At 41.6% G+C, this 26634-nt stretch overlaps 7 protein-coding genes across 7 annotated transcripts; 1 reads left to right on the top strand and 6 right to left on the bottom strand.

Annotated features, from left to right (window-relative positions):
* Positions 1–59: 59 nt before the first annotated feature.
* Positions 60–2981, bottom strand: CLUP02_02827 (uncharacterized protein; the record flags this gene model as incomplete). Its single annotated transcript, XM_049281855.1, has 8 exons — positions 60–1822; positions 1895–1929; positions 2060–2067; positions 2138–2278; positions 2351–2457; positions 2594–2783; positions 2855–2896; positions 2958–2981. 8 exons carry the CDS (start codon positions 2979–2981, stop codon positions 60–62), a joined length of 2310 nt encoding a protein of 769 aa, XP_049138998.1.
* Positions 2982–6223: 3242 nt separating this feature from the next.
* On the bottom strand, positions 6224–6457 carry CLUP02_02826 (uncharacterized protein; the record flags this gene model as incomplete). Its single annotated transcript, XM_049281854.1, has 1 exon — positions 6224–6457. A coding segment is annotated over one exon (234 nt), but the record flags the coding sequence as incomplete, so codon positions are not given.
* Positions 6458–12044: 5587 nt separating this feature from the next.
* On the bottom strand, positions 12045–13560 carry CLUP02_02825 (uncharacterized protein; the record flags this gene model as incomplete). Its single annotated transcript, XM_049281853.1, has 7 exons — positions 12045–12408; positions 12471–12566; positions 12626–13002; positions 13055–13128; positions 13187–13220; positions 13300–13319; positions 13377–13560. The coding sequence occupies 7 exons, from the start codon at positions 13558–13560 to the stop codon at positions 12045–12047; spliced, it is 1149 nt and encodes a 382-aa protein (XP_049138996.1).
* Positions 13561–16103: 2543 nt separating this feature from the next.
* Positions 16104–17923, top strand: CLUP02_02824 (FAD binding domain-containing protein; the record flags this gene model as incomplete). Its single annotated transcript, XM_049281852.1, has 6 exons — positions 16104–16181; positions 16259–16523; positions 16590–16753; positions 16834–17005; positions 17058–17370; positions 17425–17923. The coding sequence occupies 6 exons, from the start codon at positions 16104–16106 to the stop codon at positions 17921–17923; spliced, it is 1491 nt and encodes a 496-aa protein (XP_049138995.1).
* Positions 17924–18627: 704 nt separating this feature from the next.
* Positions 18628–20966, bottom strand: CLUP02_02823 (uncharacterized protein; the record flags this gene model as incomplete). The annotated part of the gene is made up of 3 exons (XM_049281851.1): positions 18628–20420; positions 20641–20710; positions 20847–20966. The coding sequence occupies 3 exons, from the start codon at positions 20964–20966 to the stop codon at positions 18628–18630; spliced, it is 1983 nt and encodes a 660-aa protein (XP_049138994.1).
* A 334-nt stretch (positions 20967–21300) lies between these two features.
* On the bottom strand, positions 21301–22290 carry CLUP02_02822 (uncharacterized protein; the record flags this gene model as incomplete). Its single annotated transcript, XM_049281850.1, has 1 exon — positions 21301–22290. One exon carries the CDS (start codon positions 22288–22290, stop codon positions 21301–21303), a length of 990 nt encoding a protein of 329 aa, XP_049138993.1.
* An 848-nt stretch (positions 22291–23138) lies between these two features.
* CLUP02_02821 (uncharacterized protein) lies at positions 23139–23570 on the bottom strand (the record flags this gene model as incomplete). The annotated part of the gene is made up of 1 exon (XM_049281849.1): positions 23139–23570. The coding sequence occupies one exon, from the start codon at positions 23568–23570 to the stop codon at positions 23139–23141; it is 432 nt and encodes a 143-aa protein (XP_049138992.1).
* Between the last annotated feature and the right edge of the window lie 3064 nt (positions 23571–26634).

The raw sequence follows: 26634 nt of genomic DNA, 5'->3' as shown, positions 1-26634 counted from the left end.
CTAGTCTTGGGGAGAAGACGGGCCGCACGGGGTTATTCTCGTCATAATCAATTGACTGCTCACAGCTCATCATGAACGGCTTGCTCAGCCGCCTTTCCGGCTGAAGACTTTTCATCCCCTGTCTTACTCATAGGTCCGAGTATGGTGAAAATGACCCTGCGATAGGAAACCAGCGTACCATCAGAGACCTCAAGGATGAGATGCATATGCTTGTCGTCATTCGGGTGACGATTTCTGCCTGGGGCACGGAGAGCCTCCTCTGAAGGCATCGTGACTGTGATAATGGGAGCGTCGGTATCACTCAGCTCCAGTCTGCCGACGTCTCGTCCTGGATTATTGTTGTTTGATGATGGCTCCAAGTACTGCCACCACTTGTACGTCAACTCTCCTCCGTCCGGGTCGCAAGACTCTCGCGCATCGAGCCCGATGACGTCCTCCTCCTTGACGATCATTTTCACAATCTTGCGAGACGTGTCTCCATTCAGCACCACGACAGGGGCATGGTGAGCATCACCGAATTCAGGACTGGCGGACCACTTGATACGGGCAGCAAAGTCGTTCTGGAACGCCTCCCTCCATCTCCACACGGTCGCCTGCGAACTCATGATCGTCCTTCCCGAAGCCCCTTTCAGGACGTCCACCGTATCCGCGTAATGACCCTCACCGTAGGTGACGGGTCCATATCGGCCGCCCCAAGATCCCCATTCCGGATATTCGGGGTCGGAGAGCCCGTTGGGGATCAGGTAGAGAAGCGAAGGTGTATCGCCCTCGACAATGAAGTCAGCGTCAGGATACTTCGCCCCCAACGGCCCGACACTCTGGATATTCTGCCTGATCCAATCTGGCGATATGACCTCCTGGTTTGAGAAGCTCGGAAAGTTGTAGTACTCCTCACCCGAGATGCCGCCCCACGCGGCAACGGCGTAGCGGTTGAAGTGATGGATACTGGCAATGTAAAAGAGTTGCGGCCAGTTTCGACGGATCCACGAGCCGGTATTGTCCTGATCAGAAATCGCATAAACGCGGAGCTTGGAGACGAAAGCTTCGATCTCGGAGGACGATCGCGTCGCGTTGACGTGCCACAACGCCTGCGCCAGGACGGACGCCCCTCCCCATACCGGGACCCAGAGCGGCTCGTCCGAGGCGTCGACTGCCTTTACAAGCTTGTCGGAGCCTTCGCTGTCCTTTTCTTCGCCGACGCCGTCCATGCCGTAGACCGGCAAGCCGGTAGCAATTAGGCCTTTGAGATAGGATGCTTCAGGCCAGCCGGGAGCATGTTTCTTTAGGTTTAGCAGTGCTTCGCCGTATGCGTCGACAATGTCGTGCATCTGGTCTGGGCGGGTGGTGTCATTCAGCCAGACACTCGTCGTCGCCACTAGGCCTTCAATCTGAAGATCATTAGCATAGGCCAGAAGTCGCACGAGCGACTGCGCATCATCGGGCTCGTTGGCGATGTCGCTCAAGAGGAATACGCGGGGCTTTTCAGGGGTTGAGGGCGTGCATTGTGACGCGAGAGATGGTACGATGCAAGAAAGGAGCAAGGTGGCTCTTGAAAGACTTGATGAACAATGCATTGTGAAGCAATACCAACGAAAACGAAGGTCGGTAGATGAAACAACTTCAAGATACTGACCTAGTGAGCTTTCTGTGAGGGGAAGTATTTGTGGTACTCCAAGCTTGCGCTTGAAGCTGGTGACTGCTGCGACGCTTCTGGTTGCCTTATTGGGAATGAACAAACATGGGTCAAAAGTCACCGCCAACCTGAACACTGCGCCAGTCAAGCACTCTCGGACTTCTATCCGTGTGCCGTACACCAGTCTCACTCAATTCCATGACGTTTTCCAAAAGGCTTAAGATGTCTGACTTAGAAGCCGAGTATATCAAATAACCTCACGATAGCCCTTGGTGCTTAGCTTGTTCGCATGGAAACTTGTCGGATAGATATGCAACTATAAATCATCGCTTGGCGCTTAGTTGATTCTGCCCGGTAAGAACGCCTACCCCCCCCCCCAGGTATTTCGCGACTCCCTAGATATCTCAGACAAGAAGTTTCCCTCACCTCAATACCTGACAGAAATCGTTGCACAAACTACCCAGCCACTTTAAAACAGGCTTTCTACTGCGGCATATCCTTCACAGCAGATTTCCAGGCCGAGCGGCCCGAAACACGCTTCCACAAATCTTCAACATGTGGTCTCGCGGTAACTTCTTCGTACAAGCCTAGCAAGTGGATGTAAGACATCCAGGTGAAGATATATATGTCAGCAAGGCTGAAGTCCTATCGCACGGTTATAAGAAGCTTCCAGCCTAGCAACGTAGCCCGGATAGCAAGAGGTGCATTTGATCTTACATTCCCAGCTAGATAAGCATTGGAGCCCAGGAAGTCTTCGTAATAATCAAGTGCAGTTTTGAACATTTCAGTTGCTTTTTCCACTTGAGAAGGATACGCCGGCTCAGCTGGGCTTGGGTAGGTCGCATTGTCAGTAAAGAATTGCTACTCAAGAGTCAAGCAGTTTGGCCTTACTTCTTCCACATCTTCTCGTTGCACAACGCCCTGACGGATGGGTCAAAGTAGGGGTACCTTAGTCAATACTGAGAGCCTTCTCAAAGTTCCCAATCTTGACTGGATCACCGCTCATGACGGCATCAAGAGAGCTAAAGGGACCGCCAAACTTGGTGACGAGATAGCGGCAAATGGCTCGGGATTCGAAGAGTTGAAAATCTCCATCTTGGATGACAGGTATGCGGCCAAAGGGGTGTCGTTCCTTGACGTATGCGGGATTCTGATACAGATTGTCAGAGCTTCATGGATGGAGATTTGTGAATGAACTTTGAGCAGGCCACAGCTACGAACCTTTTGTTCTTCCTTCATGAGGTTAACTTGAGTCAAATCGTACTCGAGCCCAAGTTCATTGAGAGTAATCAGCACTCTGTGGACACAGGAAGGAAGATGTCACGGAGTCCCAAAGTTTGATCGACATTGTGAGTTAGTAAGCCTTGAATTTAACGAAGTATTTATCCAAGAGAGATTGAAGATTCTTTGTGTTAGTATCCCTATAACAGGGTAGTTAGTTCGAACCGTAGGTGACGAAGAGATTAATTGGACTATATAAATATTTACGTAGGTATAAAAAGGAGGTTCTAACCGTAGGTTAGGCTAGCTACGATAATTATAAATAAGGCCCTTAATTAGCCCCTACGCAGTCGGCTATATACTATAGTTAAATTAGACTTCTAATCCGATACTAACTTTCTCTTTCTTTTATCGATTTAACCGCTACGGTTAGAGATATAATTCGACCTCGGGCCTATTTACTAAGTCGTCTCCTTTTCCCCCTTTTCTCTTCTCTTTTTATATAACCTATCCCTCTATTTATATAATAACTTTTCCGCTACTTACGAATTATTTTAATTCCTTATTTAGTACTACTTTTATAAAAGCGTCTGCGAGGTTATCTTCACTATTAATCTAACGGATTTTAAATATCTCGCGCTTTTTATACGATTACCTAAGGGCTATAATATCGATTATAAGCCTCTTTTCCTTCGTTATTTTTAATTTAACGAGGTATTTATATAGCGAGTAGGAATTGGTATAAATAACCGTTAAAATAGGTAGAAGGTTAATTCGATTAATAATCTTTTTTAGCGTTATTAAAATTATATAAGAGAGGTTAACGCTATTAACTATACTATAGACCTCCGACGCTAGTATATTTCTCATTATTTACTTATTTTTAGTTAACGAGTAGTAGATTATATTACTATATATAGTAAATTCGCTCTCGCCCATACTCTCGTTAACTAAGATAATAATATACCTTAATTACGAAGTAAGGTCGTTATTATTTATAAATAACCTATTAATAAAGACGTAGAGCTTATTAGTTATAAGGTCGATTAGGTAGTAGACGAGACCTTAATTAAGATTCGTTTACTACTACTTAAGCCGTTTATTAAGTACCTTAACGTTTTATTTAGTTAGATCTATAGCCTGCGCTACCCTAATATAATTAAAAGTTACCTTAGGTTAATAAATACTTATAATATATACCCCTCGCATAAGCTTAGCCTTATACCGCTTTTTAATATTAGTTATTTTTAAATTAACGAGGTTAATCTTCTCGCCCTACCCTTTTTACTAAAAAACGACGGTTTCCCCTTTAATTATAAAAATCCCGCCGTTAAATACTAGGGGGGTATTTATTATAAGGACCTCTTTTAGCTTTATTATAAAGCCCGCTTTTTAGAGCTCCTTATCCTCCTTTTTTATAAAGTTAATATTAAATAGGCTTAATATATTATCGGTCTATATTCCGACGATCCTAAATTAGTTACCTTCGTACTCCGCAATTAGTAAGTACGGGTTATACGTAGAGGTAATTATTAATAATTAATTAATATAAAAATTATAGTAAGTAGCCTACTAATAGGTGCCCGATTCTGCGAGCCTATATAGTAGCTTAAGCACTTTAATAATTATACCTTCTAAGTACTTACTAGCCATTTCCTTCGGTAAATAGGCTAGGATTTTCTTTATAAGCCCTATAGCTAATTGGGTATATACCTAGGTAATATTACGGCTCTAAATCTCGTATCCCTTTTTTTATAATAATACTATTAGTATTATTATTAATCGTTAGTTATAGCGCTATATAGTAAGTAATTATATAAGTAGCGCCGCCTTTTTAACGTTACTATATCCCTAAATTACGTATCTAGACTTCTCGTATAGTTAGGGTATTCCTTTTTTTTTAATTTTATAAACTATTTGCGATTTAAATATGCAGAGGTTTATATACTTTTCTAAATCGTAGAGGATAAATCGATAGACCCCTCGATCGCGCAAAGTGTTTATTTTAATAAGATCTAATCCCTTATACGGCTTTTTAGTAGTTATAATTACGCCTTTTTTACGTAGTTTAACTACTAGCTCGAAATCGGCTTTCTTTTTTACTATATAAAAGGTGTTAATTACCTCGTTATTAGTAATAAATTGCTACGTTAGTACTTACCGTCGTGGTCTCCCGCGACGTCTCGCTAGTAGTATTAGTACCCTTTTAGTAATTTCCTTTTCCTCGTCGTTTATTAATACTACTACGACGATTTCGTTAAGGATGATTTCCTATACCTCTGCCGCGTGTTATATAACTTCCCTTAGCTTTTCTTTTTTTTATAGGCTAGAAATCACCTCGATAGGATCTATATAATATAGTCTAACTACCGTAATTAATACCTTAAGTAGCTAGTTACGATCTCTTATAACTATATAAAAACGCTCGTTAACGGAAATTAATTTATATAGCTTAGCCTATTATTAAGTAATTTCGTATTATACTCGTATATCTAAATTTAAAGATATATTTAAATTAACCCCTATATTAGGCCTATTACGTATAGTAATTACCTTATTAACTTACCTTTTTACGCTTACTTCGCACAGTACCCGTATTATTTTTTTAACTACTTAAGCTCGCTAGCTTACGTTTAATAATAATAGCGAGGCTAAGGTCGTTCTTAAATATACTCTAAATATTAAAAGCGTCGGTATAAGCCCGTTAGGCCCTATAATATCGTTATAGTATTTAAGTACTATTTAGAGGTATTCGTCGTCGTCGGAATTAGGATTTTCTTTTTTAATAATTTTAAACGCTCTTTTTAATTACTAGTGCGCCCTTTTTACTTTTTTAATACTATAGTACGCTTCGACGGGCACGACTTTTAACTATATACCGTAGGCCGTTATATTTACCTTAAATTTTACTAATTTAAAACTAATACTAGCGTCGGTTCTAATACTATTTAGTAGTCCTTAGTATATATTAATTTAGCTTTTTTATAAAGCTATTTATACTATTTTTACTTATAAATCCCGTAGGAATTGCCCTATTTAAAATAATATAGCCTCGTTAATTATATATAAGACCGGTTAACTATTTAAATAGAAAATATTAATAACGATCTCTTAATTAAAGTTAAGCTTATTACGTAATTTAAATTTAAATTTATATAGGCTCTGCGTATTTATTTAGTATTAGTAATATACTTTTATTAACTACTCTAGCGCCCCTATTTTAATATTATTATTACCTAAATACTTTAAGAAGTTATATAGCCTCGTAATTAACGGGTAGCTAAATTTCTAATATAGTTATCTAAGCTTACTTTCCGTTAGGTAATTAATTAACTTCGTATTATTAATAAGCCTTATAAACGCATACCCCTATCGTCGTTTAACTATTTCGAAGTACTTACGGCTAGAGATTCTATTCCTCGTATTATTAAATATAATACTTAGTCGATCTATATTTTTTAAATATAGGAGAAATGGGGTATTAACGGGTAGGATATAGAAAGTTATCGTTCCGAAGTGCGTTTCTATTTTTATTATACTTAGGGCGACGATTTCCTTACTTAGGCCGAAGCTAATCCTCGTAATACCTACTATCGACGTATTAAGTATTATTAATACGATTTTCTATAGCGCTTAGAATTACCCTTTTCTTTTTATTAATTATTATAATACTTTAATATTTAAAATAATCTTATAAAAATTATTTAGGCCGTACTTTTCGCTCGTATAAAATACTTATATAAGCTTAGTATTTAAGTAATTTAAGTAGTATAAAAAGGACCCCTCTAGCTGCCCTTAGATTTACTTAATACTATATTCCTTTTCTTTAAATATTAAAAAAAATAGTATCTTCTCTTTATTTATTAAGAGAATAGGCTTCGGTACTATTAAATTCGCCCTTTTAGCCGCTTCCGTATCCGTTATTTAAGGGACCTTCTCTTACTATTTATAAATAAAAGCCTACTTATTAAGAGCTTTTACTACCCTCTATTCGTTTAGCTTCGTATATCCTCTAGAGGCTAACGGGGTAAAAAAAGAGTAGTTAATATCGTTAATTTTATTATAATCTAATTCGTTAATATAGGGGGTAAGATCTTCCTTATCTTCCGAATCTCCCCTAGGGGGTATATACTTTAGGCCGCTACTTTAGCTACCGTCGCTAGGTTCCGTACCCCCGGATCTGCCCTTATATATAATAAAGAATTAGTTAAACTAACGAGAGTTAGTTTTATTATTTACTACCCTTAACTTTTTATACTATTTATATAATTTAATACGCTCTTCTTTAGAGTAGTTACTTAACTAATATCTATCTTTTTTATAAATATAGTATTACTTTTTTTATTACCCTACCCGTAAGTTAAATCTCTACTTATTTAATAAATCTTAGCCTCCTTACTAGCGATTACTATATTTAGCCTCTTTTCTTTTCTTATTATACGTTTAATCGACTTAATATTATTAATAAGGGCCGTTATATACTTAGAAATAGGTTTAGCGCGGCATTCTTACCTTAATATTAAAACTAAATCTTAGCCTCGAGTAGAGCGTCTTATAGTTTTTAAGTACTTAGTATAGGGTTATTTTTACCTTTAATATACGCTAGACTACGGTATAAAAATATCTAACTTTCCGCTCGTTTATCCCCTTATTTAGCTAGGTTTTTACTAGCTTATTAATTCGATCGATAAGCTTTTTAAAGATCTTTACTTACGATTTACCCTCTATTATCCTAGCTATAGATACGAAAGAAATTACTCGTAGCTTAAATAGGAGCTCTAGGTTCTTATTATAGGTCTTAAAGCGGCTTTAGATTGCATTAATTATACTAAGAAAGTCGTTTTAATTAAAATTACGTACTACTTTATAATAATAATTAAAGGCTTTGCTTACGAGTACGATATTAATTACCAAATAGTACTAATATTCCCTAATTCCGACTTTTTTATAATAATCGTAAAATATCGTTAGGGTTTTTTATAAGACCTTATACTTCCCCCTAGAGTATAATTTCTCTTTTAGGAAGATCTTTTTAAAGTCTATAAATTACCTCGTATTCGCTACTAGATTTTTAGTATTTATATATAATCCCTGCGTCGTTACGTACTATTAGTAACTTCGAGTTATTTACCTCTTTTTTTATTAACCGATTAGCGCCGAATTTCGTATTAGTAACGGTAACGAGTTATAAATCGAAATAAGTAGAATTATTAATTATCGTACTTCTAATACTATATTTTACCCTAGTATATCTTTTTATAATAATAGATTTTTATTAGTAATTATAGGGAGGAAATCTAAGTCGTTCACCCTTTTTCTAAATTTATAAAAGCGATTATACGCTCTATTAACCTATACCTAGTTCTATAGCACGAATTCCTCCTTTATAATTATCGCTACTAGTATTTTATATAGTTCTTATAATTATAGTTACGCTAGTAATACCCCTTATTTATAAAAAAATCTATTAATTACTTTTATAATTCCTAGGCTTGCGCTCGCGAACTATTTATCTAATTAGTAACTAAGGTCGTTTACGATCTCGTAAAATAGGGGTTACCCCTATAGCCCCTTTTTCTTATAAACCTTAGTTAAATAGATTAATACTACGTTAATTTACTTACCGTTAGGCTAATCCGCGATTCTATATATTTACGTCCCCTAATAGTCCGGGTTAATATTTACTTACTTATAAGGGATTAGGATTCTATTTAGGATCGGGTTTTATCCTTTTCTTCTTTACCCTAACTTACTAAGGGTCGTGCTCTAGCTTATACCTATATTAATAATCGCTAGCGTATTTAATTTTAATAAGAATATATTTAATCCGCGCGCTAGTTATAATAAATCCGTACTTTTACTACCTAACGAATTTATTAAGGTCTAGGAGATTCCCGCTTCTTCTCGCTATCTCGCTACTACTCTCGTTTTTACTATTTCTAGCGATTACTACTACCCTTTTAAATTACTAACTATCGTACTTACTAAAATTCTCTTTTTTATTTAATATAAAAGGGTAGGTTCTAGTAGTTCTTTTTAATAATAGTAGTAATAGACGTTTATATTACTATAATAAAATATAGTAATTAGTCTTAGGATTTTTACTAATTACCGATTTCTTAAAATTAGTAATCTCGTGCTAAGAGCTAATATAAAAAGAAGCCCTTTAGCGGCCTTTCTAGAGGATTCTTTTTTTTTTTTTAAATCCTTATTTTTTTAGCTTTTTTTTAAGTTAATAGTAACTCTAGCGGGAGGTTATAAGACTACTTTAGAGTAGCCGCCTTCTTCTTAGGTTAATCTCCGAGATCCGTAATATTTTTAATTCGATATTATTAGGACTTCTAAATCCCCTCCTCCCTCGTTAAACCATCCCTTATACTATATTCCTAAGTAATACCCGGGGAGTAGTTAAGGGAGCTATAAGGAGGTTATTTAGATCGCGGGCTTAAGGGTATACTTATAAAATCCTTATAATAATAAACTTTTCTATATACTATAGATCTCTTAGCTTAATAATTCCTATAGGGTTACCTTTATTACTAATTAAGAATATTTACGTTTAGAGATCCCCTTTTTTAATCGTATAATATTTTTTTATATTATATTATTAAGCTCGTTCGTTGCGCTAATTAATTAGGTAGGTAGTCGTTACGTAAGTATTTTTTTTTACTAATTTAACTAGTTAATTTCTAATTGCGGGCCGGCTACGGAAAAAGTCGTTTAGTAAAAAAGCTACTCGGGGCGATAGTAAAAAAACTAATTACTTAAGCAGTTCTGTTAATTAACGTAGTTTAACGTAGTAAACGTTAACCTCTCGTAGGTAGTAAAAGGCTATAATTACTTAATTCCGTATAGTATTTAAGAATTGCCTCCTTTTTTATTTACTTCCGTAAGGTTAATTAGTACGAGTCTCTTATTCCGTATAATATTAAGAGGTCGTTTTTTTTATATAATAAAATACCTTATCGATTTATAATAATAGAATTTAATTACTAATTAGTATTAATATCTTTATAATAAGGTAGTTAGTTCGAACCGTAAGTAACGAAGAGATTAATTAAACTATATAAATATTTACGTAGGTATAAAAAGGAGGTTCTAACTATAGGTTAGGCTAGCTACGATAATCGTAAATAGGGCCCCTAATTGGCCCCTGCGCAGTCGGCTGTATGCCGCGGTCGAATTGGACTTCCAATCCGACACTTTGCTTGTGAGGAACGTAACTGTGAAGGGTGGATCACTGTATGACAAGGAGACACGATGTTCGAAACATGGCGACTTGACGTCTATCATCTCAAACCAAGAGAGAAGTCAGAAGGAAAATGTACAACCCAGCCGACGGCACGAGTTTGTCAAAGCATAGGAGCTCATCGCAAGTGCTGAAGCGTTACTTTGCTTCATAATCAATCGCGGTCGCTTCTAGACTCCTTCTTCAGAACTCCTGACCTCTGGCGAGGCTCGATAACTCATAGCAGTTCTGGCCGGTCTGTTACGCGTTTTTTGCGGTTGTTCAGAGTTGCAGCAGCTCACTGGAGGTGTGAGCTGACTGTGGAGGTGCAATCACTCGGAGGAATCTGCATATTGGTGTCCGTGACCGACCGGCTGCACGCTCATAGATTTATAAGCCCCCTGCAGGAACATATCACCCAGACCAGTGCCTATTTTTCCACTCCTGATTTCTAAGCACTTATCGTTTGTGTTTGTTCTGTGGTTACTGGGGATGCAGTTCGCCTTCGATGGCTTGCACCGCAGGGCGGACTCCGGAAAACAATATATTGAACAGGCCGAATTGTAAGCTGAGGCAATTCATCAGACGCACCTGCAAAGACACATTATGATTTTCAGCTCGATATACCACCGAGAAAATTCGATAATCAGGTCTTTCAATGATTCAAAATTGTCGCTTCGTGGAAGGCTAGGAAAAAGATGGTTTGAAAAATATAGCAGCACAATGACTTTGTTGACATTCGCGCCAACGAAACGGAATATAAATGCTGATGCAAATACTCAATGTTCTGGGCATGCATATCCCACCAGGATGAGTTTTACCGTCTGAATGCTAACACAACGACTCCAAGTTATAACTTGAAGACCTAAAGAGAGGAGGGGTAAGTTAATAGAGACACAATTCTTACTCCGTACTTCCAAAGAACCTGTCATTGACGGCGTGATGCCGCAATAGCTGGGAGATACACGGAATACTATGGTAGACTAGCCTGAGCCACTGTGGCTGAGGAAGCCTTAGGTAATGCGCTGCTGCTACAGTAGGACCCTCGAACATCCTCGGCTTAGACCCGCCGTCGGCCCTGCCCCACTCGAAGCCAATAACGGGGAAAGGGGGTCACGACTCGCCAAGAGATTTGCTCGGCTGATTCCGAACCATCACCACCGTAATCTGCAGACAAGGGGCTCCATGTCAACGATGCCCGCGAAAACAGCCGCTGTAATCTAGTCAGAACCCAGATTGATGGGAGTCCCAGTCTTTCTGTTAGAGTTTGGAAGTTTTTATCAAACTCTCAGAGGGCTTCTGGGAGAGCAGTGTCCTGAATCCTCTCGGCTTTAGCCGGAATGACCTAGAAAGTGAGTACTTTATCAACCCCTATCCCACCTAATTGCTGACGGGAAAATATCTGCCGTCCGCCACTTCCGGCATACGAGATACGGGAAACGCTTGTACGGACACTTCGATCTTCAGGACCATGGCGACAAGGCTCGTGCAGGTGATTTACAGAGCTGTCGTACGATCGAGTCACAAATCCTGAACTTAGACCTATAATCGAGGCCGACAGAAACGGAGTCAAGACGTCAGTCAAACGGGAACTTAACAGGGCAGTTCGGAACACAGCTTACTAGAGCTCTGGATTTGTTGCAGTTTAGCCCGGCTACGGTAGCCGAGACAGCGCGATTGTATTGCTTCTAGTGCCGCCAAAGTATATGAATTCTGTGGGAATTCTGGACTTACAGATGCTTACTCTTGGTCTAGGTTCACACTGAGGGCAAGCCGCAGCGGTTGTACAATATAATTTGATGCATTATCTTTTACAATGTGTGTGCAGTCCTGGCTTTATCATACGATAACGTCGCTCAAAACAATTTTCCCAGTACAACCCCGCCCAAACTCCAGTCCGATGCGAATTTTGTGTCCTCTAAATCCCGGCCCGAATCATTAGACATTACGAATATGTGCCCCTCAATCACGCTGTATCGTGACGGTTTTGGTCTGTAGAATCGCCTTGTCGCTCATATCGTCGGCGCTCTCCCTCCCACCGGCAACTACTACGGATGAGAAGCCGGGGTCTTCTTCGTTCATCCTCTTGCGATCGGAGTGGAAGGTATGCATTTCGTTCTCGTCCGGAAACTGTTCGTATTGTTTTCTTTGACGGCTTTTCATGGCATTCGTTGATCTTTGATGCGCGTATGACATTCGATAACCGCCGACTGCGTAAGATGATGGGTTCGTGGAGGAGCCCATAAGCTTTGGCGCGAAATGCTTGAAGAACTTTCGTAGGGTGGGCATCGAGCCGCAAATCACAAAGAGGTTGGCTTCAACGAAACTATTCAGAGCAGGGGTTAGGACAATGAAGAGGCAAAGAAAGCAGTGATCAGGAGCACTTACGTCCAGATATTCGCAGGGGCAGCATCCCATGACGGATCTACACTGACGAGTAGTGGGGGTAGGTAGGTCAATCTAACGATGGAAGTCGCCACGGTCCTTTTCATGAAGTCAGTGGGAAATACTTGATTGAGCTTTGAGGGATAAGTGCCGCCTACATTGATCCAATAGCAAAGATTATAACGGCCCCAATCTTTGATGCCATCTTCATGCGAAGACTGAAGATCATAGGCATCGGAAGAATGAACAGCATGACATCAGTGATGATATTAGACACAGCCGTGGCCATGTACAGAATGCCAACGTCGAGGCACTTTCCGCCGGTGATGGTGAAGTCAAAAGCTTTCCTGACGGGATTGCAGTGGAACAGCATCAGGATAGTGATGCATGCTGTATACAGCGAAACCACAGCAATACCCGTCCATACTGCTACTTTAAACCACTTCTGGGGTGAAAGATGAAGATAAAATGTCAAAAGAGACAATTTTGTAAAGCCATTGCACAGCATGAAGACGGGCGCTGTTACGTAGGTTGTCTGTATCATGTCAGCATCCTATGGCAATTAGGGGCTTTTGCGATTGACTGACGATGGAGTAGCGCACGAATCTTGACATTGGCATCTCCCAGGCATGAGCGCACATGCCACCTTCAGCAATAGAAGCTGCAGAACTCTGGTCAGCTTCAAGTGACCTACAGCATGCAAGATGGGCCAGACATACCAACAAGCATTGCTTGAGTGACCACGGAGGCACCCTGAGTGAAGGAAGGTTAGACAATGATCTGGTAGCCAAGGAGCTGAACAGCGATCAGTGGATCGTCGAGCCGAACTTACCCATCCCAGAAACATGAAAGCTTTCAATAGTCAGTTTTTTGGCGAAATACTAGGTCGATCAACCAAGGTAAACTCACCATCGTCAACTTGCAGCCCTTTTGAAAGGAATAATTTGGTGTAAAATCTTTGGCACAGGGCAATGAAGGCAATAGTACCACCAACACCAAAGAGCAGGTAATGCTCCAGCACCTTTTGCTGCCTCGGGTGGTCAAAGTCGACCGTGACGCCCGGCGGGGCTGGGATCACAGAGACTTCAGACATGTTGCCAGTAAAATAGTTCAGATTCGCAAGCAACCGGAATCTTGGGTCTAATGGGGGAAAAAAAGAGCAGCACCCGATCTAGCGTATATACATGTTATCGTACTGAGTTCTGACGGAATTCACCTGCCATAGTCCGTGGCCACATTCGGGTGTACCGAGGGTGTAAAGGACCAGGGTCCAACGTAGAAAATTCGGGCCTCCCCCTTCGACGAAATTGCATGCTTCAAGCACTTTCTCCCACATCTTCTCTTTTAACGGGATGAACTCTGGACGGTGCCGTGCAGGAAGCATGGATCACTCAAGGTCCCTTTGAGAACTCCTGGAGTCTCGATAAGTGTGATCTGGCGCGACTCATGTAATTGGTATTCATCTCAACGGTCAAATACTTATGAGGTCTATGCTTCAGCGCCAGGATAGGCTTTCTTTGGTGTAGTGCACTCGATTTCCTGTTAAAACCATACTTGCTGTGCTTATTGCTCGAGATCTTGACCTGGTTGTTGCGCAACCGAGCAGCTTCTCATTCGTGGGATCGCTGCCCTTCCAAAACTAATAAGAGGCACAGTGTTTGCTGTACGATCGACGCCCCGATCGAGAAGTTTGGTCCGAACTCATAATAAGGTTCCGTTGTTGGAGAGTGTTGGAAGTTGTCTCTATGGACTGGGATTGCTGGTCCAGCCCCGGCAGTTGGGCTGGTGTAAGGTACGTAGTATGGTAGAAGAGGAGAATGACCAGTCACAAAGCGGGCCGCCGAAACTGGGGTCGACAAGGGGTTGGGACAGCCCTGACAAAAGGACCGATGGCTCCAATCTCCAAGATAGAGAAACGTCATGCCCATTGGGTCCCGGCTACCAGTTACCCTCGCTCTCGCAGCCACCCATCATTGTGCTTGGGATCAGGGGTGGTGAAGACTCAAGAGATTTGCTGCGGTACAGAGTAATCCGCGACCGAGCCCTCAGATTCTCCGCCCTTTCCGTCAGATCTTGGTCAAAGCTGATAGAATAAGACAACGACCCCAACACACGTACCTGAATGGAACCCATGGTGCGGCACAGGAATTACCCACTCCTTGCTGATACACGTATGGATCTAATATCCTGGAGGCGTATCCATGAAAAGGCGGAATGGATTAGCAGGACCTCCGTCATACGGGCAACATCATCCTCCTTTCCTTGAGAGGGGAGTCACGGAGCAGAGCTTCTGCTTCCTCGGAGGCGATCGTTATAATATACTTTGCATGCCCATTTTTGGCCTATAAAAACCACCAGCGGTTCCCGCGTTTGCCATGGATAGGGCAAGTAAATCTGCCCAAGCTTCACCAGCATGACTCGCCTTCCACAATTTGAAAAGGGAGAATAAGGAGGCGGCTGTTCAAAGATTCGGAGATGAGCTTGTTGGAATTGATGTCGCGGCAGAGGATTATCCCTCATCGACCAACAACATGTTCGAGGTCGTTCAGGAAGCGAGGCCCACCGGATGCAACTCTGGCTCTTGGCGAAGCAAACAATGTTTGTGGGAATCCTTCGTAGAATCCAAAAAATCCCGCGGCTGAGCGGCAGAGCAGCAGAGCAGCATGTCATTGTTTGCTTCGATAAAAGTGGTTTTGTGGTTGATAGCGGGAGGCGAGTATTGTTGTCGATTAACTTGGTATGCAACGGGGAGGTGGGCACGAGATGGGATCGAGCCAAGTTCACCGGCGTTGTATTGTCTACAGCCCTATTCCCTGCTCTCCGAGACGGGGAAGACCAGACTGCCAAGTCGGAACGTCTGAATTTTGTCAGCACTTATTGCCTAGCAGCTCTTGGTTCCGAAACCTCGAGGAAATCATCCCGGAAAAGGTCGCACTGCATGTTGGACATATTGTAGAAATGGGGGCGGAACAACGCTTTGCAGGTCAGCTCTCCGCCCCCCAGACACAGTCGTGACGAGAATGAAGTTGCTGGCTCTAGATCTTCCGCCTGATTGCGTTCTGGTGGCTAATGTAACCTGATTCCAACACGTCTTGCCACAACTTGGCCGGGTGCTGACCGATTGCAAAGGCAATACACGACCCAAACGAGGATTGAAGCTCCGAGAAGCAGCAAACATGATCCTTCGGCCCCATCAACAAGCTGAAGATTACTCCTCTTTTTCTTTGCAACTTTCCACTTGACCTACCGGATTCATGCGGGTATTCATCGGTCCCTGTGTGGACGGCGGCTTGCGGGATTGAACATGCCCGCTAGTTGCATTAGATCAAATTACATCGACTCATGCTGGTCTTCCAACGAGGGCACTAGCTCGCGGTGGAGGCGAGGTCGGTCTGAACTTAAAACTGCGGACTCGGAAGGCACTGGAGATTTGATCGCTCATTCAGAATACAACGGCAATAGATATTCGCTAGAACACCTCGAGAGTTTCTAGTCTTTCTCATCCTCTCACCTGGTCTTGCTGCCGTCCAGTCAACAACCCCGATCCTCCCATCAGATCACCCCCACGCAACGACGACGGGAGCTCGTGCGCAGACACACACTCACACACACAGAGTCAAACAAACTCTGGTAATCATGAGGTTCTCAACGGGTTTGTCGATCTTGGCCTTGGCTACCTCGACTGTCTCAGCAAGGGGTCGCAGTCCTCACTGCGTGTGTGTACGTCACCCTCCCTTCCCCCCTCTCATCCACTCCCACTGGCGATCATTTCTAACTTTGGCCCCATACAGTGCTCTGCTCTTGCCCAAGATCAAGACCTTCAACGCAAGGTCTACTCAAAGGACAACTCATTCTACGATGCGCGGTTAGAGACATACTACTCTGCCAATGCTGCTCAAGCTCCTTGGTGCATGGTGTTGCCCGAGAGCACCTCGGACGTGACGAAGATCGCAAAGATCTTGAATAGAAACCAATGTCCTTTTGGCATCCGCAGTGGTGCTCACTCGGCTTTCACTGGATCCAATGGTGTCAAGAAGGGTGTCACCATCGACTTTGGTAAGCACTCCAACTGATAATCCATGACATGGGACGCATCATGTGTTGACAAACGCTTTTCTCCAGGTTACATGAACACCACGACATACGATGAAGGAACAAAGATTGCTTCAATCCAGCCTGGCTCAGACTGGGAAAGGGTCTTCTCTACCCTTGATCCCTATGGCGTTGCTGCTGTTGGTGGAAGAGCGTCAGTTGTCGGTGTTGGCGGTTTCACAACGGGTGGCGGTGTAAGTGAACCCAATTTGGCGTCTCATAAACCGTCGCCGTCTCAAATATCTCGAAGATTTACTAATACTTAAGATCTTAGTACTCCTTCCACACCAACTCTCATGGCTTTGCTTGCGATTCGGTTACCAATTTTGAGGTTGTGCTTGGGGATGGTTCCGTTGTGAACGCCAATGCAAACGAGAACGCAGATCTCTGGAAGGCCCTGAAGGGAGGTTCAGGAAACTTTGGATTCGTCACTAGAATCGATGCTCGTAAGTTGCTCATACTATAATATGGTGTTCTTCACTAATACATCCCCTATAGGTACTGTTGACTCGGCACAAATGTCAGGTGGCTTCGTGAGCTACAACCTCACAGAGAGAGACAACGTCTTCAACGCCTACCTGAAATTTGCCAACAACATGGACAATGACCCCTATAGCCAAAACATTGTCGCTCTATACTACGATAAGACCGGCTTCAGCTTGCGATCTATCCTGACCAACGTCCAAGCCAACATGGACGCGCCTGCTTTCGACGACTACTACGCGATCCCCAACATCTCCAGCACTGTCCGTGTTGGTACTGTCGCCGAGCTCGTTCCGGAGTTCACTGGTCCCACTCCCTTGGGCCTGTAGTAAGTTGTTCTTCGTAGCAAGACCCACGAGGCGGTTCTGACACTATGTTACAGCGCAAATTGGATGGTTGGCCAGACCACCAATGATTTCCGTATCATGGACTTCATCGACACCAAGCTGAAAGAATATTCAGCCAAGATGAAGGAAGCCGCGCCCGAGTCCGACTTCAACGTCCTTGTCCAGTTCCAGCCCGTCACCCAATCCATCGTCAAGCACGGCCTCGATAACGGCGGAAACTCACTCGGCCTGGAGAGTGTTGTTGCGGATGGCCCTACCATCATGTGGCTCATTGCCTTGACTGTCGATACCCCTGCGAACCAGAAGTTGATCCTCCCTTTTGCCCTCGAGTTCCGTGCCGCCATCGATGAGTACGCCAAGGAGATTGAGGCGTACAAGGAATGGAAGTACCTCAACTACGCATGGAAGGACCAAGACCCGCTCTCGACCCATGGCCAGGAGACAATTGATTTCCTCAAGTCAGTCTCAGAGGAGTACGATCCCGAGCATGTCTTCCAGAACCTCCGCAAGACCGGCTTCAAGCTTCCTGCTTAAAAGTTCTTCTGAGTTTGGCTGGAACTTTGGAGATTAAATTCTACAAGGGCCATGCAGTACGGTTCGCGTAAATCACGGCACATGCAGGTTACGGGGAGCTGCAAAGATGGACATGATCTTTGATCATTAATCCTATTCTACTATTCATTGTAACTAATTGGCACCTCATCAATATTCTGTATCAATACCCTGCATTCAGACGAGTATCTTCTTATCTTAGTACATAACCCTATTTTCTCTTTTGTACTTATAGACTACAACCCTATCCTTTAGATAGTTGATACAATATGCCTACATCGTCTTTACACTTATTTATCCCATCGACTGCGAGATAACGCCAGTACATGCACGTCCAGTTTTCTTCAACGGGGAGCTTCTTGGTTGGTTGCACCGGGCGGAATTGAGACGGGTTCTAGACGGATAATCATGGAATAATATACGATTTGCTACTTCCCCTCCCGAGAAGTACTCATGTACTGACGTTATCTCGCAGTCGATGGGATGAAAGATTACCTCAAATGTCGATGATTGGTTTTCTATCGAGTCGTGATCAAAATAGGCCCATGAATCCAATGTGCCATTTTCTTTATTGACTTGGGCTATGCTGCTCATCCAGACCTAGGCTGCCAAATTTTCAACCAAGCTCGCCAGCTATCTGATATTCAACAGCCAAAAGCTTGGTATGCACTCGAGAGTCGCGTTCGCTAAGTGAGCTCGTCCATTAATTGCCACAGACTGTCGGGAAATGCTTCCCCGTAATTCTCAGCTTCAGTAATGGTTATCTCTTGCCACTCAGCAGGAAAGATCTCTCCAAGTAACAGGTCCTGGGAGACGAAGTCGTATGGTGATTGTTGCATTGTTGCGTCGTTTGAATTCTGCTCAAGACTTGAGGCGACTTGTGCAGTGTGATTCCGAGGCAGCGCCTCCACAGCTCTGAACTGGCTTTCAGGCTCATTGTTTCCCAGAGAAGTAGGGTCCGGGGAGGAGAATCCGTTCATCATTTTTCGAAAGAGCGCCAGTACGACATCATAAGCGAATCCTGCCATGGCATTCCGCGGCCTCATTGCATCTAGCCTTGCCAAGCCCCATTCCAAGCGGTTCACCGATTCTGCCAGAAGATGTTGCGCATCATCCGGGGCTCGAATGTAGGTTGCTGCCACTAGAACCATGGCATCGAATATAGAGAAGACAAGAGCGAATCCCCTATAAATTAAAGCCCCCGCGTGTTCGAACAGCCTGCTTTGTGACGCAAGCATCTTCAGCGCGGTCGTGTGTGCCTCTACTCGACTTGCAGATAGTGTGGTTATGAAAGGGCGATGCAGTGCGAGCAGGAAAAAATAGACCTCAGTAATGAGTGTCTCGCGAGCCGCAGGGAGCCAAGGGTATCTGCCGTCGAGTACCGGAGTTGCAGAGGTTGCCCATGCCGGGAGTTTGGAAATATTGCTGATCACGGCGTTGTGTATTTTCTGAACGGTCTCTTGCGCATCCTTGTTCTCAACCCCAAGATCGTGGATATCCTGTAGATACCTGTAAGCAGCATGATAGCCACATACCATGAAGTCGAATGGGGATATCGTTACGTCGTCTAAGTCTGACGGATGCGGCGCAACTGTCAGGCTCGTCACCTTGGGCACGCAGCTCGAGTCCAATCTGGTCGTCATGGGCCTCCCGAGAACAACAGCCATGTGCGCGTCCCAGAGATGCAACATAAACCACAATTTCTTCTCCAGTGGGAATACCGGATTTTGTATATCATGTTCGGCAGGCGGACTTGTCTCCCAAACACTACGTGTGTGCAAGCCAAGTTCTTGGGCGTCTCGGATCGTTCTTCCAAGTGTGTGCCAGGCTTCGATAACTGAGCCATTGCTCTTCTCGAAAAATGCCTCCATCAGTCCAGCCCGAATTCTGTTGAGAGAGATGTCTTTACTCCCAAGCATCACCATGATTTGATGGCCCACACTGCTATAATCTGCCGCCAGGTCGGCAAAGTCGATATCAGGTGCGTACTTGAGGCCCTGCAGTGCTTCGTCGTTTTCATCAGGGTGGAATTGCAATGCGAGTGCAAGAACCTGAAGGAGTAAAGCAGGGAAGGCCCGGATGCTGACAGACAAGTTCTCGGGGCCCAGATTCAACGTTGCGGAGGAGATGTGATTCCAGTTTGATAGCTCGTCCCGGAACCTTGAGTAATCAATAACATCGTATTGCCATGCAACATTGTTGAAGAACGATTCCACGAGGATATTAATGTGCTCCCTTTGTGGTATCTTCCTTACGAGTTTCACATAGTGAACTGCCGCATCATGGTTCCGTGGCCTTCCACCACGGGAGGCTGAGTCATGGCTCAATGCCCCGAGTTGGGAAACAATCTCAAGGGTCCCTTTGACATTGACAGAGTAACCAAGTCGTTTGGATAGCTCATGAGCAGTGACGGACGTCTCCTCTCCACCAGGCGTGTTGTCGGATGACGACTGGGATGGACTTGTTGACAGATCTGGGGCTGTTCTGGGTTGAGTTGCCAATTTCTCAGCACCCACGTATTTTTGTTCGGTATACTCATAACGGCAAAGTCCCTAAATTTTGTAAGTGTAGTTCAACACACTCGTGGGGGAAAGGGCCATACAGGCTTGCCTCGTCGAGAGCAATGAAAACACGGATGCTGTCGATCGCACTGGTGCTAATCAGACCAAGGTAAGCTACCTGCCAACCAAAAAGCTTACTTTCTGTTTGCGTCTGTGACATTCTGAACATGAGATCACCAGGCGCTTCTGCCTGTGCGATGGGCGGGCGCTGGAAGTATCAACTCCCCAGCTATACATCATGAAAAGCCTAGCTCAGCATATGAAGAGAGTTGAGGGGTTGATCGACACATCGCTGGCGCTGAGGGGATTTGTATGAGGACCGATCCCTGTTTACATAATCGCACATGCACAGGCCACTCGGCCAAACTTAAAGCCAGTTCCCCCTTCCGGTAATTGGTAAGGGAGACCGCGGGCGGCTTGCACAGGACGTCGGCAGCTTTGCCCGGATGGAAGGATTTTGCCATCGGCTGATCGGCTGGTTTTGCGCTTATTACAACAACTATCATCGTCCACAAAGTTCGGATACCGCGCGAAAAGGAAATTCCGGTAACATTAGTGGCGCCTACTGCTGCCGTTCAACGCCCCATGGCAACGCAATCTCTTATTTTTGATGCCTTTGCTGATTGTTCACAGGATTGTGAGTAGAAGCTTACAATGAACACGGTGCTAATACGTACTCTCACCATTTTAATTAAGTATCACGAGTTTGTCACCAATTTGAAGGTTCTGCCTGCATCATCAACTGCAGATGGCAAGATCAAGATGAGTTAGTTTTATTGAAGACTTAGACTCGTTGATTTACACCTTTGTCTGTCCAAACCAAGCCGCGATCTCACCAACGTTCCTATCCACAATATCCGGCTGCTCGTAGTGCTGGAAGTGCGAGATATCAGCGTCCCAAATCAGCTTCTTCTCCTTCGTCGGGATCGACTCATAATGTCTCTTGGCTGCAGCGGCATTCATGCAATTATCACCATGAATTACCAAAGCTGGCTTAGTGAGCTTGGACACACCATCGACCGTGGAATAGCCAAAATGGTCCAAATCGCTCATGACCGCATACCGATTCTCGAAACCCTTCAAGGTCCAGGGGCCATACCACGACCATACGATCGGTCCTGGAAGCCCGGCAAGAGAGCCAACGTTCGGGTCCGCAGCTTTGGGGTCGACAAGAGGTTGGTAGATGACTTCCCCGGTCTTTTCGTACAGGGCTTTGGCCTCTTTGGCTCGTTTGATGCGCGCATCGTAGAGGGCTTCTCCTTGCTCAGGTGTAGGCATCTTCAAAGCTCCTACGTCAACACCTGGCTCGACATTGACACACCCCGAGCAGATCATCCAGATATCCGTTTCGCGGTCGCGGTAGTATCCCGTGACGGAAGCAACAGCGACAACGCAGTCGTCGTAGGACGCCACATCAAGACACTCGGGGCCTCCCTGACAGACGCCTACGAGGAATAGTCTCTTTGCATCCACGTCGCCCCTACCAGCGAGATAATCGAGACCGGAGACCACGTCTTCGTTCTTCATCACAGGGTTTTCCAAGCGGCGTGGCTGGCCGGTGCTCTCTCCGACAGTGCGTGGGTCGAAGATCAAGGCCGCGTAGCCTTCGTCAGCCAGTCGTGTGGCATACTGCAACGGAGCTTGCTCTTTGACAAACGAATAGGGGCCTAGGACCACGATTCCGGGCGGGTTGGTGATGCCTTGAGGCTTGTAGAGAATACCAGCGATGGTCTCTCCATGAGACGGGTAGGTAACCTTCTCAGTAGTGTAGCGGCCGTGGACACCCATTGTGATCTGTAAAGATGATGGATTGGTGAGATGGAGTAGTTGAATAATAGAGTGGGAAATTGATGTGTAGATGCTGATGATTTTGCAACAGATAATCTCTCTGCAGAATCAAGTGGTAAAGGTAGTTTTTATATGCGTATCTCAGAACTTCAAGGCCTGTATTCATGTTGCCTTACATGCCATGTTTCTGTGTTTTCGGCGAAGAGACCCACTATTCTCGGTGTCGGTATCCACTATTTTCGGCGATGGCTGATGAAAATCACCGACAGCCAAGCCTGGCTTGGTTGCATCCGTTGAGCCGATCGACGCTATGGGGATACGACGAGCCTATGTCCGAGACATTCGGTCCAGACAAACTGTGCTGGAGCGCTTAGTACAACTTTGCGCAACTGCTGTGAAAGGCTCAGCTGTTGAGGTTTCCATCGACCCGACGCAAATGGCGTTATGTGATGTAGGGCGGAACCTACTACTTTAGGTTGACAATTCCATAACGAGTAAGGCCACCTCTGTGCCGTCTAGATAATCCTACCTAGCGAGAGCTGGATGAGGGCACTGCTTTTGTCAATGGTGATCAGCGGATACCTGATGTTCTCCATTTTTGAACATTTGCTGGGCTCATGGAGTCCGTGAATGTCTGTAGACAGGAACAGGCGATAGCCTGGAATTCTGTTCACTAATACGCTTCCGAATACTGGCACAAGCCAGACGATGAAGACCGTGGATGGGACTGATCAGGTGGCAACCGATGTGCCTGCCAAGAATACAATTAAGAAACACAGTATACATGCCTCACCAAGCTCGCGGCATTCACTCTTTGCTCAATCTTCAGACAACGACGCCTGCAATTTTCAACCACCAACCCCCCCGCTAATTACCCGACCGCCGTAGTATGGCACGAATACACCACCGCGATAGCCTCCACCAACACCGCCAACTCGACACGCGCGTTTTCCAAAGCCATCGGATTCGAATTCTTGTAATGGAATATCGGCCGGGAACAGTTCGTGCCGCTTTTCGAAAGCGTCGGCGCTGTCGTATACTTGTGCGTTCTTTAAGTCGACTTTCGAGCCGATGGCGTGTTCTTCTTGGCTGTTGAACATGTAGTACGTTCCGGGAGTTGCTTGGCCGTCGCAGTTGGCTTCGGCTACAACTTTCTCTTGTACGTCGGCACAGTAAATCTTGCCAGCGCTGGCACCTTGTACAAATAGAAAAGCTGCCGCTGCAGCTCGTAGGCCGTTGAGATCTGTATGGTGTTTCATGATAGTCGGACTTGAATGCATGATGAAGACTTGTTTTAGGACTGTCGGGACTCGTCGCGGCGTGCGAATTTCTTGAATGCGTGCTGCCCTTATTATAATTCGCTGCCAAGCTGCTCACGAGTTGACACTCGTAATAATGAGACGTGTGCAGACTGATACCCAGCGCTGTTCGTATTCAGCGATATAATCTGCGACAAATAAACTATAACACAGACTGGACTCAATCATGTGCTCAGCTAAAGATGAGTTAAAAAGAAAGACCTCTATGATTTCTACTCAACAGGATTTAATTTCGAATCTGGCGCTGAGTCAAGCCTAAAGAGCAATCAAGTAAGGTTCTGTCAGTGCCAAATCGCATGTAGGGATAGCGGGGAATAAGTACAGTGGTCTCACTGGTTCGTTATGGGATGTCGGGTTGCCCGATCCCCTAAGATGTGCTAAGGTACGGCAGACTGCAAGAGGCACTCTGCTAAAACACTTTTTTTTATATATTAAAGCAGAAATCGTATTTTATAGTTACCCTATTACTTAGGATAGGGTCTAGATTAGTATAATAACTTATAAATAGGGGTTATAGAGATTTATAGCTTAAGAAATACTTTAATTTTATAATATATTAAACTATATAATAATATATAAAATCGCGTAATATCGTATTTTAATATAAAAGTTTTTTTTTTTTTTATAACTTTATTATAAAAATAATTACTACTTTTTACCCTTTTATAAATAAAAATTTCTTTTTATTTAAATTATTAAATTAATAGCTCGTTTATAAATATTATAATATAGATTTATAATAATTTCTAATTTTTATATAAAATATTATTAAACTAATCGACGTTACGATACCTTTTTATAAAGCTATTCTAAAACGACTAATTAATCATAATATTTATATAAGCTCTACCCTTTTTATATAATAAGAACGTATAAATATATAAGCTTTAATATTAATAAAATCTCTTTTTATAAGTTTAAAAAAGCGGGAACGAAGTATTTAATAAATAAAAAAGGAATTAAAATAATTATTAATAATTAATATTTTTATTATATTATATAACGTATCCTTTTTTACAAACGAACTTAACGGTTTTTAAGTAACGATTTATATTAATATCTAAGTTATTAAGAAGTTTATTAAAAAAGTTTAGTTTAATTACTTCTTAACGTTTATTTTATATTAAAATATAATACGATTTATTATTTTATATTTTATAATAAACTAATAAATTTTTTTAATAAAGTAGATAGTATTTTTAATTAATATAAAGAATTTTTATAATATTTTAAAGTACTATAAAGTAGTATATAAAGCTATAAGTTTAGAGAGATTTTTTTTAAAGCTGCGATTTTATATAAAAAAGATAATTACTAACTTTTTATTATTTTTTAAACTAAAATTAAGTTATTAATTATTAAACCTTAGTTAGTAAAAAAGGGAAAAGGTTATATAAAGCTAATTATAACTAAAACTTTAGGTAAAATAACGTATAAAAATGTTCTAAAAACACGGCTTTTAATAAATATTAATATTAAACTAACGATAAAAATTAAATAGGAATTATTAGTTAAGTAAAAAAAAGAGATCGTTAAGAAGGAGGTAAAGGCTAAGAAAAAAGTTAAAAAGGATAAAAACGATAGGAAAAACGAGATTATAATAGTTTAATAAGAAAATAAAGTTTATAATAATAAATAACTTAGTATATTATAAAGATAAAAACGAGTATTCTTATTAATAAATAATTTAAAATAAACTATAATTATATTTATGATTCCTTTTTATTCTTAGTATTACTCGTAATTATAAAGCTATTTAATATTTTAAAATTAATTCTAAAGTTTTTTAATTTCTATTTAACTTATATAATATTACCCTATAGTTTATTAAGTAAAGTAATTTTTAATTAGAGTTTATTACGTATATACTACTTTAAATAAATACGAAAATATTAATACGCTTTAAAATAAAAATAATTAACTTCGCTAAACTTCGTACTTTTAGTTAATATAGTTAGGGAGCCCTTAATAATTAAGGTATAAATTTATAAAGTAACTTAAAGAAAATATACGTTTAGATTATTATTATTTGAAATAGTATTTAATAATTATTAAACTTAGTCTTAGTTAATTAGCTATATAAAGTCTTATATAGTTCGTAACGTAAGTTAATAATATAGTTATTATAACTAATTAGAAATAACGTAAGGGCGACCTTTTTAATAACGAATTTAATAAGAGTTCTAAATTTATATAAAGTTGATAAAATTAGAACGAATTAGTAATATATACGTAAATAGAAATATAATCTAGTTAGAGAGTATATTTATATAAAATAGCCCTTAGAACTTAAATAGTTAGAAGTATTCTTATAAACGTAAGTATATTTATATATACTAAAATATATATTACTTACTTACTAATATACTAATTTATTTTAATAAAGACGATTTTATTAATTCTTAATTTTAACGTTATAGATATTTTTGCTAAAGATTTAGTAATTACGGAATATAATTAGACTTTTTATTATTAAATGGTATTATAAAAGTAGTAATAAATACTAAACGTAAGAACGGTTTTTTTCCCTCGGTCTAAACAAACTTATAATAATATAAATCCCTATTATTAAATAATAATAAAATATTATATAAGTATATTCCGGGATATATAAATAGAAACCCCTATATAGAACTATATAATAAACCGCAAATAAGTATTAATACTAATATAAATCTTAAATTTAAATAGTAAAAGCTTATTATACGTATTTAAAAACTAAATATAATTTAATCTAAGAGTTATAAACCTTTTATAATAATACTTTATTTTACTTAACTAATCTTAAACTTATTATAAAAAGGTTTTATAATATATAAGGTAAAGTTTATTTTAGTTAATAATATAAGCTTATTAATAAATTTATATATAAAAATACTCTTTACTATACTCTTTAATACGGCAAGTAACCTCTAGTATATTAAAAAAGAACCTTTTTAATCGTTATTATATAATTACGAGCTATTTTAGTATTTATTATTATTAAAGTTAACTTTATTAACGAAGTATTAATAATCCTATAACT

This window comes from Colletotrichum lupini, chromosome 2, assembly GCF_023278565.1.
Source record: "Colletotrichum lupini chromosome 2, complete sequence".
NCBI classification, from domain to species: Eukaryota; Fungi; Ascomycota; class Sordariomycetes; order Glomerellales; family Glomerellaceae; genus Colletotrichum; species Colletotrichum lupini.
The sequence above is the reverse complement of the archived record's forward strand: the minus strand, read 5'-3'. Positions and strand labels throughout refer to the sequence as shown.